The sequence below is a fragment of the Microcebus murinus genome, chromosome 9, assembly GCF_040939455.1.
Source record: "Microcebus murinus isolate Inina chromosome 9, M.murinus_Inina_mat1.0, whole genome shotgun sequence".
Classification (NCBI taxonomy): domain Eukaryota; kingdom Metazoa; phylum Chordata; class Mammalia; order Primates; family Cheirogaleidae; genus Microcebus; species Microcebus murinus.
The window spans coordinates 46,834,184-46,852,547 of NC_134112.1; the positions used below are offsets into that span (position 1 = coordinate 46,834,184).

Below are 18,364 nucleotides of genomic sequence, written 5' to 3' on the forward strand. Positions count from 1 at the left end.
GTTATTTTACTTAATGCTAATGGGTAAATACTATTTATCCTTATTCTACATGACATAAACATGTTAATAGCTAATTATTTATTTTAAAAGCAATCAATCAATTAAAATAATAATCTGACAAAATGAAAAAGCAACCTATGGAATGGGAGAAAATATTTACAAATCATACATTTGATAAGGAGGTTAAAATAAAAAATATATAAGGAACTCATAGAACTCAATCGCAAAAAACCAAATAACCGAATTAAGAAAATAGGCAAAGAACCTAAATAGACGATTTTCTAAAAACCTACAAATGGCTAACAGGTATATAAAAACATGTTCACCATCATGAATCATTAGGGAAATACAAATCAAAATCACAATGAGATATCACCTTAAACCTGTTAGGATGGCCATTATCAAACAGCCAAAGACAATTGCCAAAGACAAGGCAAAAATATGGAGAGAAAGCTTTGTATGCTGTTGGTGGAAATATAAATTGGTACAGCCATTATGGAAAACAGTATGGAAGTTCATCAAAAATTAAATATAAAGCTACCATATGATCCAGCAATCTTACTTCTGGATTTACAGCCAAAGGAAATAAAATCACTACCTCTGAGAGATATACTCACTCCCATGTTCAGTGCAGCACTGTTTACAATAGCCAAGATACAGAAACAATCTAAATATCCATTGATGGATAAAAGGATAAAGAAAATGTGGCATATACACAATGAAATACTATTCAGTCTTTCAAAAAGAAGGAAATCCTTCCCTTTGTGACAACATGAATGACCCTGGAGGACATTTAACTCTGTGAAATGAGCCAAAGAAAAAGAAATATTGCAAGATCTCACTTATATAAGGAATCTAAAAAAGTTTAACTCACAGAAACAGAGAATAGAATGGTGATTACCAGGGGTCAGGCAGTAGAGGAAATGGGCTAAAGGGTATAAATTTTCAGTTATTAGTGTATTAAGTTCTGTTAAGTTCTGGAGACTACTGCACAGAATGGTGACTATAATTATCAAAATAATAATTATTATACACTTGAAATGTGCTGCGAGAGGAGATCTTAAGTATTCTTACCACGGAAAAAAGGTAACTATTTGAAGTAACAGATATGTTAATTAGCTTGACTGTGGTAATCATTTCACAATGTATACTTATATTGAAACATCACACTGTATACCTTAAATATATACAATTTTTGTCACTTATACCTAAATAAAACTAGGAAAAAATTTGATCTGTGATTCTCTCTGCACTATCTAAATAAATTTCCAAAGACAAAATAATACATAAATTAAAGAAATTAGGGTTGTTTATTCTTTCTTTCTTTTTTTTTTAATGTTTATTTTTTGAGACAGAGTCTCACTTTGTTGCCTAGGCTATAGTGAGTGGCGTGGCATCAGCCTAGCTCACAGCAACCTCAAACTCCTAGGCTCAAGCAATCCTACTGCCTCAGCCTCCCGAATAGCTGGGACTACAGGCATGCGCCACCATGCTTGGCTAATTTTTTCTATATATATTAGTTGGCCAATTAATTTCTTTCTATTTATGGTAGAGACGGGGTCTTGCTCTTGCTCAGGCTGGTTTCAAACTCCTGACCTGGAGCAATCCATCCGCCTTGGCCTCCCAGAGAGTTAGGATTACAGGCATGAGCCACCACGCTGGCCATGGGTTGTTTATTCTTAAGAAAGGAGAGCAATAAGGTAATTTCTGATTCTAGTATAGCATCTTAAAAGCTTTAAGTAAACAGCTATGAGCCATTGTTTTTCAAACAATTAAGAAAAAAGAAAACATCTGAAGATTTCACATAGAAGTTGTAAAAATATAAAGTTAAATATAAAGTATATGGCCAAATCATAAAAGTAATCCAAACTGGTTAACTAAAAGAGAATATAAAATGACCTTTTCTGTAAGTTTTAAAACACTCATTCAACGGAATGATAACCACATGATGGGGACAGATATATTCTCACTTAGAAGAACCAAGAGTACTGACCAGATAAGCAGTTCTTAAACATTTTTTGTCACAAGTCCATTTTACAACTTTGAAAATTACTGCAGGTTCCTAAAAGTTTTTGTTTATGTGGGTTATATATTAATTTAAAAATTCAAACCCATTACACATTAACTAAAAAATAACTATCTTTAAAAAAAATTGGCCAGGCACAGTAGTTCATGCCTATAATCCCAACACTTTGGGAGGATCACTTGAGGCCAGGAGTTGGAGACCAGCCAGGGCAACACAGAAAGACCCCAACTTTACAAAAACATTTTTAAAAGTTATGCATTATGGTGTGCACCTGTAGTCCTAGCTATCAAGATGCTGAGATGGGAGGATCACTTGAGCCCAAGAGTTAGAGGCTACAGTCAGCTATGATTGTGCCACTGCAGTAGCCTGGGTGACAAAGCAAGAAAATCCTTTTTAAAAAAGAAAAGATGAAGTGAAAAGAGTGGCATTGTTTTTACATGCTTACAAATCTCTTAATGCCATGTCTAACAGAAGACAGTTGGATTTTCACAGGATTCCATCTGTTGTAATATGTTGTTTTAGTTCAAGTATATGAAGAAAATCTAGCCTTAATTATACAGTTAGAAAAGGGAGAATTGTTTTAAAATTGCCTTTTCAGATAATTGTGAATATTCATATTTGATACTATAATCAAATATCCAACAAGTAGTAATTTCTTAAAAATTAGTTGCAATGTAGTATACGAAACCATATCAAATGAACTTTTTGTACTGTTACATTAAAATCCATTAGTCTTACATTTGGAATAAATCGTTTACCCATGTATAATTTTTTAAAAATCATACACTAATCTTCTGAAAAATATGGATTCACTGAATTAAGATGATCTTCCAGATATTCTCACATTTCTTTATACAGTAAAAAAACCAAAATTACGTCAGTTGATATCACTGCTAATCTTATTAGAAAAGTCTCTAAGTAATCAAAAGTTGTCAAGCTAAGAGTAGTGAATGTTAAGTTTCCAAAATTTTAACATTCACTTGAAAGCTCAGATTTCATCTTTAGCAACAAATACTGGCAGTAGTTTTCCTTGAAATGACAGACTCAATTCATTTTCAATAAAATGTCAGCCAACCACCCAAGTCTGAATAACCATCATTTTGTTGCTGTTGTTAGTCATAGAATTAGGTTCCACAAGAAAAGTGGTTCAATTTACAATTCAAATAACAGTACAAGTGCTCTTCCTCAAAGTATCATCACACTTCCATGTGTAGCAGAAGTGTTTTATGCATACTTCCTATTTGTCACACAGAATATTAAGAAGATGTGTACTCAAGGATGGAGATTAATTAAAATTAATAATCTTACTGCTCCATCAAAGGTATTTTTTAAGTGAAACTGGCTTTTATTTAACGGCAAGTGCCTATAGTGATGAATACAATGATTACTGGCACAGTTTTGTGTCACTGCCTTAATTCATCTAAAGGCATCAGCAGATTTATTCTCCATTTTGTGAACTATCACTGCAAATGCCAACACAGTAAAAAAGGAAAATAACGTCATTTATTATTATAAAAATAGCTTTGACCTCATGTACCCTTTGAAAGAGCCTTGGGATCCCGGAGTCCTCAGAAAACATTTTAACAATTACTAGACTAAATGACTTTCTTATATGTTTTCCAACCACACAAAGCATATTTGTAAGATATACTATAAATGGTTAAAAAATATTTTGCTAATATAGTTAATTAGATAGAATGACCAATATTTGATAGCACAACAAAGTGGCTATAAACAACAATAAGTTAGAGTATACTTTAACATAACTAAGAGTGGAACTGGAATGTTCCTAACACAAAGAAATGTTAAACGCCTGAGGTGATGGATATCCCAATTATCCTGATTTGATTAATTCACATTGTATGCCTGTGTCAAAAACATCACATGCACTCTATGAAGAAATACAACTATTATGTGGCCAAATTAACTAAAAATAAAAAAATGTATATATTAAAGCCAAAAAAACCACCTTTACTACTTGGTTTATTTTATGTTAATATATACATATTATTTTAGTAATAATAACATTTAAATAAACTTTACATTGGTATTCTAAGTAAGTTTTAATTAGCCATATACAAGACCTGCTATTAATTACTGAAGTGTTAAATATTAGGAGGCTAAATCAATAGTTTTATACTTTCTCTGAAATCCTCCAAAAGAAAACAAAAATGTCAGTTAGAAAGCCTTAATATTACAGATTAATAAATAAATCTACTGAGAACAATAGTAGGTATATAGAAGTATATTTATATTCTAGTAGAGATGAGTTTAATAATAATAGCATGGCTTTAAATATAAATTGTAGAAATTTCAGAGAATAGAAAGACTTCGGGTTACAGTAGTTGTGGATGAATTAATGAATGAGGCAAAAACTGCATTAGGACTTAAAGGACAGGTAATCAGAGAAGAAAGAAGCCATTTGAGGATCAAGGAGTAACAGGGATAAAGCTAAGGGGGTGCCATTACTAAAAGTGGAGAATGCAAGAGGGGAAGTGAATCAACCAATGTGAATGACAAGATTATATTAGAGAATAATGAAAAATTAGGCTAACTGGGTAAAATGAGGGCAGAAGTAAAGGGAGCTTGGAAGCCAAATAGAATAATGGGGACAGTAGGGAACTGTAATAACTTAAGATAGAAAGACTACTGAAATGCTATGCTTTAAGAAGATTAATCTGTACATGAGATTATAAAAGCAACAGACTAGCAAAAAGACCTTCCTTAAGTATTAGGAACAGGGGTTAAGAGTAAACTAAGTCTGAGGCAATGGGAATGGAAAGAACTGTATCCAACAGTAAAACTTAGTGAACTATTTAATAGCAGGTTAGGAAAATGAGAAGACTAAGAGAAGAAAAAGAAGAAGAAAATGAGAAGAATAAGTCAAGGATGATTTGAAGATATTTAGGACTACAGAGTTAAGATATAAACATTATTGAATATATATTATATGTTAGGTAGCATAATAAATATATAACACATTAATTGATTAATTGTCCTACAAGTTCTGTGAGATAAATGGCCATTTTACAAAAGGAAACTGAAGTCCATAGTGACTAAATAACTTGCCTTGCTAGTAAGTGGCTGAGGCAGTCCTAAAACATAGATTGCGTGATCACAGAGATAAGAAGCTGTACAGCAAAGTGGTTCAGAGCCCAAAGCCTACTGTCATCTACGTGGGCAACTAGCTTTGCCACTTACCAGATATGATAGTTCTGACAAGTTGCTTAACCTTACTGTGCTCCTGTTTTCTCATATAAACAATAAACTACCTCATTGTGCTGTAAAGAGGATTAAAATATCACAAATAGAGCACTGTTATTAGAGCCTTAGAAAATAGTAAGTCTTCAATAAATATTTGCTATTACTGTATCAGTGCAATATGTGGGTGTCATTAACATGGGAAGACACAATTTTCGAAAGAAAAATGCAAAATTTCAAACAAGCTAAGTTGGAGATGGCTTATAAGCAGGTATTTTTAGATGAAAGCAAAAAATGAGGTAACAGAAATACATATAAAATTCAAGATATGCTTGATAAAGTCATGCAGCTAAATGACCTATATTATTTATAAAATTTTTCTTACTCACAAATCCTGACCTTAAAAATATTTCCTTGTATAATGATTCTATAAAACTTGTACTTACTTTGTGTAAGATGCTATGCCAGATGCTAGAACTAAAAAAGAAGGTACCTAAAATAAAGTTATAATACAGGTAGGCAGAGAGGAGATACACAAAATTGTAAAATACAGTGAGGCAAACAAATTAATAATAGCTACAGAAGTTTTAAAAAAATAAGGGACCTATGGGTTGTGCCAATTTAAGAAGATAAATGTGGTAGGCACAGAACCTTGAGAGAAAGCAAAATTTAGATAATAAAGAGAAAGGTGAGAGGAGCAGGGATGGGCTGAGGAAACTCCAGGCCAAGAGAAAAGCACGGACATGGCAGACAGAATACCCATGGCATGTTGTGGAGATACCAAAGAGAACAGCTTAATTTGAACAACAATTTGTATACAGAAAAAAAAGAAAAAGATATGTTTTTTGGTCAAATTCTAAAGAGCTCTGAATACTGGTTTTAAAGTTATATTTCACTGTATAAGCAAAGAAGTCGTTCTATTCTAGTATCAGAATTCCATACCTGCATAATCTACTTCTAAAAACATTGACTTGTTTTGTAACTAATGTTATATCCTTTGTTCCTTTTCTTTTACAAGCTAGCAAATATCAAATGTATTAAATAATTCCCATAGAATTAAGAATCTTCATTATAAATATATTTGCTATGTCACTAATTCATTCTTGTTGAAGAAATATTTTTTTAAAGTTCCTTAGTATTTCCAGTTTTAGGGAAATGTTTTGCTTTTAGAAAGCTCTTTTCAAGTAACTCAATCCCATTAAAGGAAAGGAAACTCAAAACTGATCATGACTAGACAAGGCAAGTGCACCTGTTTTTCAACTTAAAATACCTAATCAGAGCTTAGAACTTTGCCTTTGGCACCATTCCCTGTAATTTTTTAGATGGCTTATAAGCAGGTATTTTTAGATGAAAGCAGCTAACACGTACTTTTTAAGAATTAAAATGTTGCGTAAGTTAAATACTGTACTATTATAAAGAATTCAAACCATGAAACATTGAGGATTAAAATATATTTATAGCAACAATAATATGTGAACCAACCTCACTATTTAAACTTTTGGTCGAGCTGGGCAAAGTGGTGCATACCTATAATCTCAGCTACTTAGGAGGCTGAGGCAGGAGAGCTGCTTGAGCCCAGGTATTTGACTCCAGCATGGGGAACATACACAGTGCGACTCCGTCTCTAAAAAACTTTTGGTCTAATTAGGTATTATAAAGAAAATCATACAAAATTGTAGTAAAGAAAATCATAGCAAATAATTTAGGTATATAGGTAGATAGGCCTGTATATATTTTCAAAGATCACAATTCCTTTTTTCCCTTTTGCCAATTTATCAATTGGTTTACAGTAATACTCACCCTAATATTCTATTCATTCCATGTCTAGCAGCATAGTGTAATGGAGTATTGTGCTGGTAGGGCTCCCCATAAGATGTATTTGGATCAAGGGATTCTTTCAGCTGAGGATTGTTTTCATATATTTGGCAGGCCAGGTTTTCATCACCATTGATGAGTGCTTTTCGGAATTTGGTGGTTGTATTTCCCATGTTTTGTTTGTTTTTTTCTGACAGGCAGTGGCGCTTTTTTCCTTCTCCCTTTAGCCACTTCTTGAATGCTTCTGCAACATGGTTCACATTCTAATGGAGGAAAAGATATTTATATTAGACTGTAAAGCAATAATTATGAAGCAGTATCCTAAAGAATCAATAACACAATTAGGAACATTAATAAGATCTGGGATGCATATGTAAGAAAACAAATTATACTACACTTTACCAAATTTATCTTAATAGCCATAAAAGTCTCAAATTTTTAACTTGTCCAAATTAACTTCTTGTTAAACTGTCACAGTTTCCCACACAGAGACTGTTAAGGTTTCTCACAGGCTGTACTCTGCACTTATAAAAGTTATCTACATATGTGAGCTTTTTAATTTTCCTCTTCACATGGGCAGGAAATGAGCTTGACTGAATTTTATGGTTGAATATACTTAAATTTTTATATAAATTAAGTATAAGTCTTACTCAGCCAATTTGTGCTATAGTGAAAAATGTAGGAAAATATGTTCGTATAAGAAATGCAGAAAGGGTGTTAAAATGCAATAAAGTGAAAAAACTGCTCAGTACTTATAAGGACATCAGAGAACAAACTTAAAATATAAATATATAGGCCGGGCGCGGTGGCTCACGCCTGTAATCCTAGCTCTCTGGGAGGCCGAGGCGGGTGGATCATTTGAGCTCAGGAGTTCGAAACCAACCTGAGCAAGAGCGAGACCCTGTCTCTACTATAAATAGAAAGAAATTAATTGGCCAACTAATATATATAGAAAAAATTTGCCGGGCATGGTGGCGCATGCCTGTAGTCCCAGCTACTCGGGAGGCTGAGGCAGGTGGATTGCTTGAGCCCAGGAGTTTGAGGTTGCTGTGAGCTAGGCTGACGCCACGGCACTCACTCTGGCCTGGGCAACAAAGCGAGACTCTGTCTCAAAAAAAAAATATATATATATAAATATATAGGACTGCACAATTCACTGATAGTCACAGTTAACTAATAAAAAGGATTATCCAAAGAACAATGGAAACTGATTGTGCTACCTTTTAAGATCATTAAATTTCCTTCTTAAAAATTCAAAATGAGACTAAGAACATCGAATGTTTATGCACACTATGTTTGCAAAGAGGATGCTAATGATCATATGGGCATTTACTACTAAAGCAATGTGAGGTGGGTCAGGGAAGGTCACAGAAACAAACACTGGACTTGGCATTTGAAATACCATATTTGCCTACACTAGTTGTGTAATTTTAAGCAAGTTATTCACCTTCTAAAAGTCTTAGGAAGGAAAATAACCACTTCTTAGGGATGGCTGTAGAGGATTACCAAAACTCCTTTGTTTAAAGTGCCTAGTACAGTCCTTGGTTGATGTGTTCAATAAATGCTAGTTTTGTTCTATTCCAATAAATGTCTCCGAATCTATTCTTGAACTATGGCAGAAATTATTGACAATGAAAATAGCATATGCAAAGGCAGGTATGGGGGGAAAAGGCCTACGCAAGGAATGGCAAGTATAAATGGAGTTCACGATCTCTAGTATTGGACTAATAAAAGATAAAACTAAAAATAGGTTGGGGCCAAATAAGGAACTTATACTTTAACTGAAAAGAATTAAAGGCTTTTATGCAGGGCAGTAATATTACTATTTCATGCTTTAGAAAATTAACTATTGTGGCAGTGTAGAAGACGGATGGAGGGAGGAAATCTTAAGAGGCAGATACCAGAGTCTATCATGTTACCCAATTAATTCAGTGGCAGGCTGGGTACTAAAACACAGCTTTAAAAAACAGTTGAAAATAATATATATGTTGTTCAACTCGATCTTTGTACATTGTGGTTCTTAACCTTGGTTGTATGTTGTAATAACCCAGATGACTTCAAAGAGTCCTATGGGTCAAGCTAAATCTCAGACCACTTAAATTAGTCTCTAGGGGTAGCACCCAGGCATTGTATTTAAATTCCTTCGACAATTTTCAATGTATAGACACCACTGTACAAAAAGCTTCTGGATCCCTTCAGCTGAATATCAGGTAAGACATATGCCAACCACATTTTCTGGCCTACAACTATACTTAATAAGGACACCATTTGGGTCTTTTAAGGGTTGGTTATTATTGATTTTTTAATTTTAAATATGCAAATACATATATATAGTAGAAATCTTTAAAATATGAATCAAGAAAAAGGACAACCTCCCTCATGTCTATTTACTGTTAGCATTTTGATAAAGAACTACCCTATTTAAATTTGTGTGTATATAAATGTGTATAAATTTGTATGCATATAGACACTATAAATATATATACATTAATTAGATCATACTACATAACTTTTAGATTTTTATTTAATTTTTTAGAAGGTTGCTAAATCTTTGGCCTAAAGTACTATCTTTATTATCTTATTGTGAATAAGAAGAACAAATCCCTCCCTCCCACACTCTTTACTTATCACAATATACTACAGGGATTTTTCAGGGAGGGCTTTGATTTACTTTATTTTATTCTTTGTTTTTCACAGAATCTAGAAGCCATGTGTTTATTCTCAGTGAAATAATTTGTGTTTTGTTGTACTGCTCTAAGCATTTAATAGTTTATTAATCTTAACAAGAACTCCATTCAGCTTATTATATATTTTTATCTATAACCAAATATAAAGAATATTATGTGGGTTTTGAAGGGTCTTTCCTAAGGATTTGGAAACTTTCAGTTGTTTCGGTCTTATCTTCTCTGAGAATGCAGCTCTAATTATAAACATTTTCAGAGTTTTGGATTAGATTAATATATAACAGTTTTTTGTTTTCTATTGAGACAGAGTCTCACTCTCTTGCCCGGGCTAGAGTGCCATAGTGTCAGCCTATCTCACAGCAACCTCAAACTCCTGGGCTCAAGTGATCCTACTGCCTCAGCCTCCCAAGTAGCTGGGACTACAGGCATGCACCACCATGCCTAGCTAATTTTTTCTATATATTTTTAGTTGGCCAATTAATTTCTATTTTTAGTAGAGACAAAGTCTCGCTCTTGCTCAGGCTGGTTTCGAACTCCTGACCTTGAATGATCCGACTGTGTTGGCCTCCCAGAGTGCTAGGATTACAGGCGTGAGCCACCGTGCCTGGCCAATATATAACACTTTTTTGGCACATTATTACTTCAGTGAAATGTTCTATAAGAAAAATAATTTGTACCTAACACATAAAAAAAAAAATCTAAGACAATAATGCTATCTTGGGGTATTTGTTTAACAAAGATAACTTAATAAAATCAATAATACTCTAAGTGTGCATTAAATATTACTATTAATCATGTTGAAAGCATAATGACATTGAGAAGCCTTTTTGTGGCTTTCAGTTATTTTCAAGTCTTTTTCTTTTGAGTCAAGGTCTCACTCTGTCACCTGGACTAGAATGCAGTGGTGCAATCATAGCTCACAGCAGTCTTGAACTCCTGGGCTCAAGAGAACCTCCTACCTCAGCTTCCCAACTAGGTAGGACTACAGGCACATGACACCACACCCAGCTAATTTTTTATTTTTTGGTAGAGACAAGGTCTCACTGTGTTGCTCAAGTTGGTCTTGAACTCTTGGCCTCAAGTGATCCTCCTGTTTTGGCCTCCCAATGTGTTGGGATTACAGATATGAGCCACTGCATTGAGCCTTATTTTAAAAATGTGATCAATAAGCCTAAATGTCACCAGAAAGTCATGGCTCCATTCCCCTCAGATTTATCCTCACAAGTCTTGTCTAAAAATTTGCCAGATGTGTCTGTCCTTTCACTTTTTTTTTAGCCATAACTATTATTGCTTGAAGTGATAGTTCTCTCTTTGTTTTAATCAAAACCTTAAGTAATATTTCTCCAAGATAAATCTATGGATAGAGCTTCATGAAGCAAGCAATAAATTCTTAAAGATGCAAAAATAATTCCTTATTTTGGGCTTCTAAATCTTTACAAGAAAACCTGGGCAAGGATTCATCATCTTTGAGTAGTAAAGCACAGCACTTTAAGTATTTAATTGGAAAAAAAAAAAAAAAGAAAAACAAATGTAGCCTGTTGATGGACTACAGAAAGCTTTATTTAATTTCTGATTAACCTTTAATTGTGAACAGCTCTGTAATTCTAACTTATAACCAATTCTTATCTGTTTCCACAAAAGGAAATTATTTTTAGTCATGAACTGTAGTTGTTGACCTAAATAAAATAACTGGCTCCCATTTTTCCTTTAACTTGACAGATAACATACACATATATATAATGTACACATACACACATACATGTACTCAATTTACTGTTTTGCAATTAATCTGCACTACTTATAAGAATAACAATCTTAAATCTACAAATAAACTTTCCTTTAGCCAGTATAGAAATGAGCAGAAAGTTCATTCAAGCAGTAGGTCCCAACAAAAACCCATTCCACTCTAGGTTGAAATCAAAGGGGTGAGTTTTTAAGAAGATTCCAGAAAGCTCAAAGTCCAAAGAAATGCTCTAATGGTTTCTGAAATAATACTTACAGAAAAGGAGAGTATGATTAAAACTGATACTCTATGAGAATTTTCAAGGGATAAAGTAAAGAAAAATAAGCAAAGAGAAAAAAAGAAGCCAGGAAAAGTTAACACACTACATTAGACCAAAAGCATGTGGGCAATTAATAAATATATTGAGCTATCAACTCTGTTCATTCACCCATTCAACATGCATTTATTGACAACAGTAATGTTCATTTGTCACTATGCATGAGAATCACCCACAGAGGTGACTGCATCTGATCTTAGGGAGGACAAGGTTAGAGTGAGAATTTTAAAAGTTCCCCAGGTAATTATAACATACAAGTCAGTGTAGAACCATGGACTAGTTTTTTTTTTTTTTTTTTTTTTTTTGAGACAGAGTCTCACTTTGTTGCCCAGGCTAGAGTGAGTGCCGTGGCGTCAGCCTAGCTCACAGCAACCTCAAACTCCTGGGCTCGAGTGATCCTTCTGCCTCAGCCTCCCGGGTAGCTGGGACTACAGGCATGTGCCACCATGCCCGGCTAATTTTATATATATATATCAGTTGGCCAATTAATTTCTTTCTATTTATAGTAGAGACGGGGTCTCGCTCTTGCTCAGGCTGGTTTTGAACTCCTGTCCTTGAGCAATCCGCCCGCCTCGGCCTCCCAAGAGCTAGGATTACAGGCGTGAGCCACAGCGCCCGGCCTCATGGACTAGTTTTAAAACTATGCTAAGGCAAAGGTATTAGCAAGAAATGTGATGGTGAGGAGCAATTTAATAGAAGTCAGATAGTCCCTATTTTACCAAATAAATTTACTTCTTTGAATTGTTCCTTCATCTGTAAAACAGCAGTATTAGCACATACTTTCTTCAGTCAACAAATATAAACGAACAGATAACATCATTTCATCTATGGAGTTTATATTCTAGTGGAGGTATATGGACAAGCACTGTAAGGCTTTGATTTTATTCTGTGTATAATAGGGACTCATTGTAGGTTTTGAGCTTGATTTTTCATAGGTCTTGCTTTAATATTTTTAGCAAAATGTATTTAAGATTTATTCATGTTGATATATAAATCAAATCCAATCTTTTGTGTGGTTGGATAGTATTCCACTCTATGGATGTACCACTGTTTGCTTAACCATCCATATGGTTTCATCATCTTTGAGTAATAAAGTGCTGTTGTTGGCTCCAGTTGAGGGCAATTATTAGTACGGTTGCCATAAAATTCACATATAGATTTTGTGTGAACATAAGTTTTAATACCTCTTGGGTATTCCCTGTAAGGTTGTATTATATCTTGTATCCCCCACTGTAGCACCTGGGGGGTGCACCTCTGACTCCCCAACAATCTCTATGCACCTCTGACTCCCCAACACATACTCCTTTAATCCTATTACTATAGCAGAGTTTTAAAATCTAAGCTATACTATATACTTCGTCATAAAGAAAAACAAAAAACCTCTGCTTAAGTGGAAACATTAATGAACACAACTGAAGGTAGAGTTTAAATGTCACAAATATAGTGTTAAAATGTTAACTGTATTCATTTAAAATAAAAACAAAGAATGATAAAAGAAATTTATACCTACCTTCATAGGAAAACTGAATGGTTTACAAGTATTGACTTTTTCTTATTTTATTATTATTATTATTTTTTGAGACAAAGTCTCACTCTGTCACCCTGGCTAAAGCACAGTGGCATCATCATAGCTCACTGCAACCTCAAACTACTGGGCTGATGTGATCTTCCTGCCTCAGCCTCCCAAGTAGCTAGGACTACAAGCATGCATTTTAGTAGAAATGGGGTCTCACTCTTGTTCAGGCTGGTCTAGAACTCCTGAGCTCAAGGGATCCTCCCACCTCCCCGAGTGCTAGGATGAGGTTACTTACTGCAATCTCATACTCCTGAGCTCAAATGATTCTCCTGCCTCAGCCTCCCATGTAGCTGAGACTACAGGCACGTGCCACCATCCTCAGCTAATTTTTTTTATTAATACTTTTTGTGGAGATGAGTCTTGCTATTGTCCAGGCAATGTTGAACTCTGGGCCTCAAGCAATCCTCCTGACTCGGCTTCCCAAAGTGCCAGGATTACAGGTGTGAACCACCATACCCAGCCCAAGTGTTGACTTCTTAAAATGAATTATATAACACACAAAATCATAGGAATAAAAAGGACTACACTTAAATTATCGCAGTCTATCTTTCCAAATTTAACACTAAAAACTTCTGAACATTCCTGTCTTACCATTAGTTAATACTTTGCTCATTAGATTATAGGGAACCTACTTTATTGTTCTTGTCCAAGTCTAATGCTCTAGTAAGACTGAAATTTATACTACTGAATGCACACTTAGCTCACAGCACCTCTGAGCAATGTATGGTTTAGTGTACAGGTCAGCAAACTTCTTCTGTAAAGGGCCAGATAGTAAATACGGCTTTGTGAACCATATGACATCTGTCACAAGTACTCAATTCTGCTGTTGTAACTTAAAAGCCATAGGCAATACCTAAAAGAATGGGTGTGGCCATATTCAATAAAACTTCATTTATAAAACCTGGCAAGGGGATTCAGCCCATGGGCCAAAGTTTGCCAATCCCTGGTTTGGTGGAACAAGTGCAGCAAAGTAGAACGATTTGGGCTAAAGCCCCACATCTACTCCTAGTTCTATCATAAATCACTTAACCTCTCTCTCCCTCAATTTCCTCATCATAAGCCTAGACTTTCTCATTTATTAGGTGTCTGACCTATGGCAAGTTAAAAACTACATATATATATTTAACTATATTCTTCACAAAAATTCCACTCTCATTATTTTTCTAGATCACTGTCAGTACTGAAGTTCTCTCCCATGTACCTGCACTTACAAATACGGACATGCATTATTTAATGAGAGTTATGCTCTGATAAATGCATCATTAGGTGATTTCACAGTTGTGCAAACATTATAGAGTATACTTACACAAACCTAGATGGTCCTATTACACACCTAAGTTATATGGTATACCCTATTGCTCCTGGGCTACAAACCTGTACAGCATGTTACTGTACTGAATACTATAGCAACTGTAACACAATGCTAAGTGTTTGTGTATCTAAACATAGAAAAGGTACAGTAAAAATATGGTATAAAAGATTAAAAATGGTACACTTGAATAGTATACTTGAATTACCATGAATGAAGCTTGCAGGACTGAAGTTACTTTGGGTGAGTCAGTGAGTAAGTGGTGAGTAAATGTGAAGGTGAAGGACATTACTGTACACTACTGTAGACTTTACAAACACTGTAAACTTAAGCCACACTAAATTTATCTTAAAAAATTAAGTAATTGCACAATGACATTATGTCACTTGGCAATAGGGATTTTTCTTTTTTTTTTTTGAGACAGTCTTGCTTTGTTGCCCAGGCTAGAGTGAGTGCCGTGGCATCAGCCTAGCTCACAGCAACCTCAAACTCCTGAGCTCAAGCAATCCTTCTGCCTCAGCCTCCCAAGTAGCTGGGACTACAGGCATGTGCCACCATGCCCGGCTAATTTTTTCTATATATATATTAGTTGGCCAATTAATTTCTTCCTATTTATAGTAGAGACGGCGTCTCGCTCTTGCTCAGGCTGGTTTCGAACTCCTGACCTCAAGCAATCTGCCCGCCTCGGCCTCCCAGAGTGCTAGGATTACAGGCGTGAGCCACCGTGCCCGGCTGGCAATAGGGATTTTTCAACTCCATTATAATCTTATGGTACAACTGTCATACTTCCTTATGTGGTGTGTGACTATATTAAGTGAAAGATACACAGAATTTATAAGTGTAAAACCTGGAGCAGGAGACAGACCTCACACTGGGAGTATATGCAAAAACATACATACACACATATATACATACAGCCCCTACTTTGGAAGTAAGCAAAGAGGTCTTAGTCTGAAATGTTGCTAAAAATGAAGTCTGGTTTAAGAGATTTGGGGTTTAGCTTGCCAAATGGCATATTAGGTTGAATTGCAATGTGGCTTTACTCTGGAAGAAGTTCGTGAATATCCAGTCTAAGGAAAACTTCCAAGGATTAGAGAGTAGTGAAATGACCTGAGCTAACAAAGTTCTTTTAACAAAGAAAGCAATTTCCCTGTAATATGCATTCCAAAATTAAAATTTACTTTTCTGTTATTCCAAAGTCTTAATATGGCAGCATTCAAAATAAAATAACTGCATAAACACAAAAGTATTATCATGATAGTAATAAAAAAAATCAATGCCAGTTAGTTAGCTGTCTCAGATTTCTCAATCAGCAAGGAAAAGAAGATCCAACATATTCTGGCTTTTCTTGGATAGCTTTTAGATCTACATAGCTTTCACACTGTAGAAAAGGATTACTGCAGTTAGAAAGGAAGACATGAAAATAGCTACAAAAAACTATTTTCAAAAGACTGCTTCTTTCTGCCAGACTGGCAAATGAACACTGAAATTAGCTAGCATGAAGTCCACAAGCAGAAAGTTGTCCAAACTTGGGATACAACTACTGTAGGAAACATCATTCTAACTTTTCCATTTCTTATGAAAATGTAATTACCTATAATGATCACAGCTTTCCATTTAAGTAGTAGTATTCACCTTCCATACATTTGAATTTTCAATGACTCAAAATGTTATGTTACACTTTAATTCTTCACAATAATTTTTCAAACTTTGAATTTAGAATTTCATAGAGTGACTGAAAAGTAAACTTCAGCCTCTAATGCTATGATGCTGCCAGTAAATAGTTTAATCTCAGCACCTTTGGCATTTCTATTCAGCAGTGTTTGCTTTTATAATTTTTGAATACTGTATTGTTCTTACTTTAAAAACATAAGTTTAAATGTTAAATCAGAAGAGTTTATTTTAGAATTAGGAAGCCAAGTTCTCAAAGCTGATGCATTTGAAACAAAGACAAAAATTACTTATGTCCGTAAATGTGAACCGTTAGCCTCAACTGAGACTCTAAACTTAAATCAATCATATTTTCAATTAAAGAAAAAAGATTAAAATTACATACTATGTATGGAAGTTTGGAAATTCAGTTAAATATTATTTTAAAGGGAATCATTAATTTTCTGTTTGTAAGTAGTATTAAACACTTGAAATTGAAAATGTGAACTTTAATTGGGAATTTTATGTTTATACCTCAGAGAACTGAACTTCCTAATTATGTACATAATTATGTACATACAAATTAGTACAAGTTTACAAAATAATATTAAGAGTAGGATCACCTTTCTCAAACTAACCATAAACAATAAATACAAAATTGCCATAATACACAATTATTTAAATTATCTTCATTGGAAAAGACTCAACTCCACTACACAGTTTTAAAGTCAGTGACTCTTTCTAATTTTGCCGTGTCCTTCACTATCTTGTACTCTTTTTCAATTATTATTGTTATGGGGGAAAATCTAGAAGTATTATATTGTATCAGAGTATAAAACTGTTTCATGTCTAGCAGCTCTTTTTCTTCTTGTTCTATTGAACCTAAATGAATTAAGTTAAACCAAGTTTATTCAGTATTACATAAGTAACCTCATTTGTCTAAGGGCATTCTACCCTATTGTTGAAAAGAGTTAACACAGCAAGCTTTAGATAGCTATCCGTAGAAAAGTCTGCTTGCAAGACTGATCCATGGTTGGGTACCTGGAAACCTGGATTTCAGAACGGTTCCCTGAAACCCACCATTCCCTAACTGACAGGAGTGGTTCACCGTGCCTAAATCATTTGAAAAAAATAAGGTGGTATATGTTAACACCTGCTTTTTTGAGGGGAGTCTGAAGTTTCGGTGCATGCTGGACAGAAAGTGCCTATGTGACCAGCCTTTAATAAAAATCTTGATCCCCAAGTCTCTAATGAGCTTCTTTGGTAGACAACATTTCATATGAGTCGCCACAATTCAATGCTGGAGAAATTAAGCAAATTTTGTGTGACTCCATAGGAAGAAGAATCTTGGAAGCTTGTGCCTGGTTTCCTCTGGACTTAACTCCATGCACCTTTTCCCTTTGTTGATTCTATTTCAAATAGTTTTGCTGTAATAAATTTTAGCTGTGAATACAACAGCTGTGATCCTCTAGGAGGATCACTGAACTTGGGGGTAGTCTTCAGTATCCCTGAACACAGTGGTATTAGAAGTGGGATTCACCAGACCATCTCAATAAAATACGGTGAAAGCATTGTTTGGGAAAAGAAATGGATAAAGAGGTGGAGTATGATGAACTTTTGATGCTTAGGTAGCTATGTAATTATGCAAGATATTAGACAGTAGGTGAGCTGTTCTCTGTTATGACAGATAAAAGTTGCCTATGAAATTTGAAAATGATAGATCCAACACCACGCCTGCTGATCCCCTGGCTGCTTTGCCTATATTGGCTAAAATGAAGAAGGGGGGTACATACTGGGTGATGTCTTTGTTTTTTCCTGCCAGGTGAGAGGATAAAGAAGACAAACATTACCAAAGGTAAGCTTTGGGTGGGGGGGGGGCAAAAATGTTAGACGTTTACATTATACTCTCCTCCAAGTAAACAGAAAAGGGTTAAATCAACTTCCAGGGCTGAAGTAAAGCTTTAGATAAACTTAGAGGGGAAAAGGGGAGCAGAGAAGGGCAATGCCCTCAGTTTCTTCAGTATAGCTGCTGCTGTCTCAACC

The 18,364-nt window shown here is 34.8% G+C and overlaps 1 protein-coding gene across 4 annotated transcripts in view; it reads right to left on the reverse strand.

Annotated features, from left to right (window-relative positions):
• The window catches only part of ANKIB1 (ankyrin repeat and IBR domain containing 1), a 137,754-nt gene that overhangs the window by 93,934 nt on the left and 25,456 nt on the right, over positions 1 to 18,364 (reverse strand). For all 4 annotated transcript variants that reach the window (XM_012779615.3, XM_012779614.3, XM_012779616.2 and 1 more), the window contains exon 2: positions 7,028 to 7,305. In XM_012779615.3, coding sequence (XP_012635069.1) covers positions 7,028 to 7,215 — 188 coding nt within the window. In that variant the 5' untranslated portion in view covers positions 7,216 to 7,305. The remainder of the gene's footprint in view (positions 1 to 7,027; positions 7,306 to 18,364) is intronic.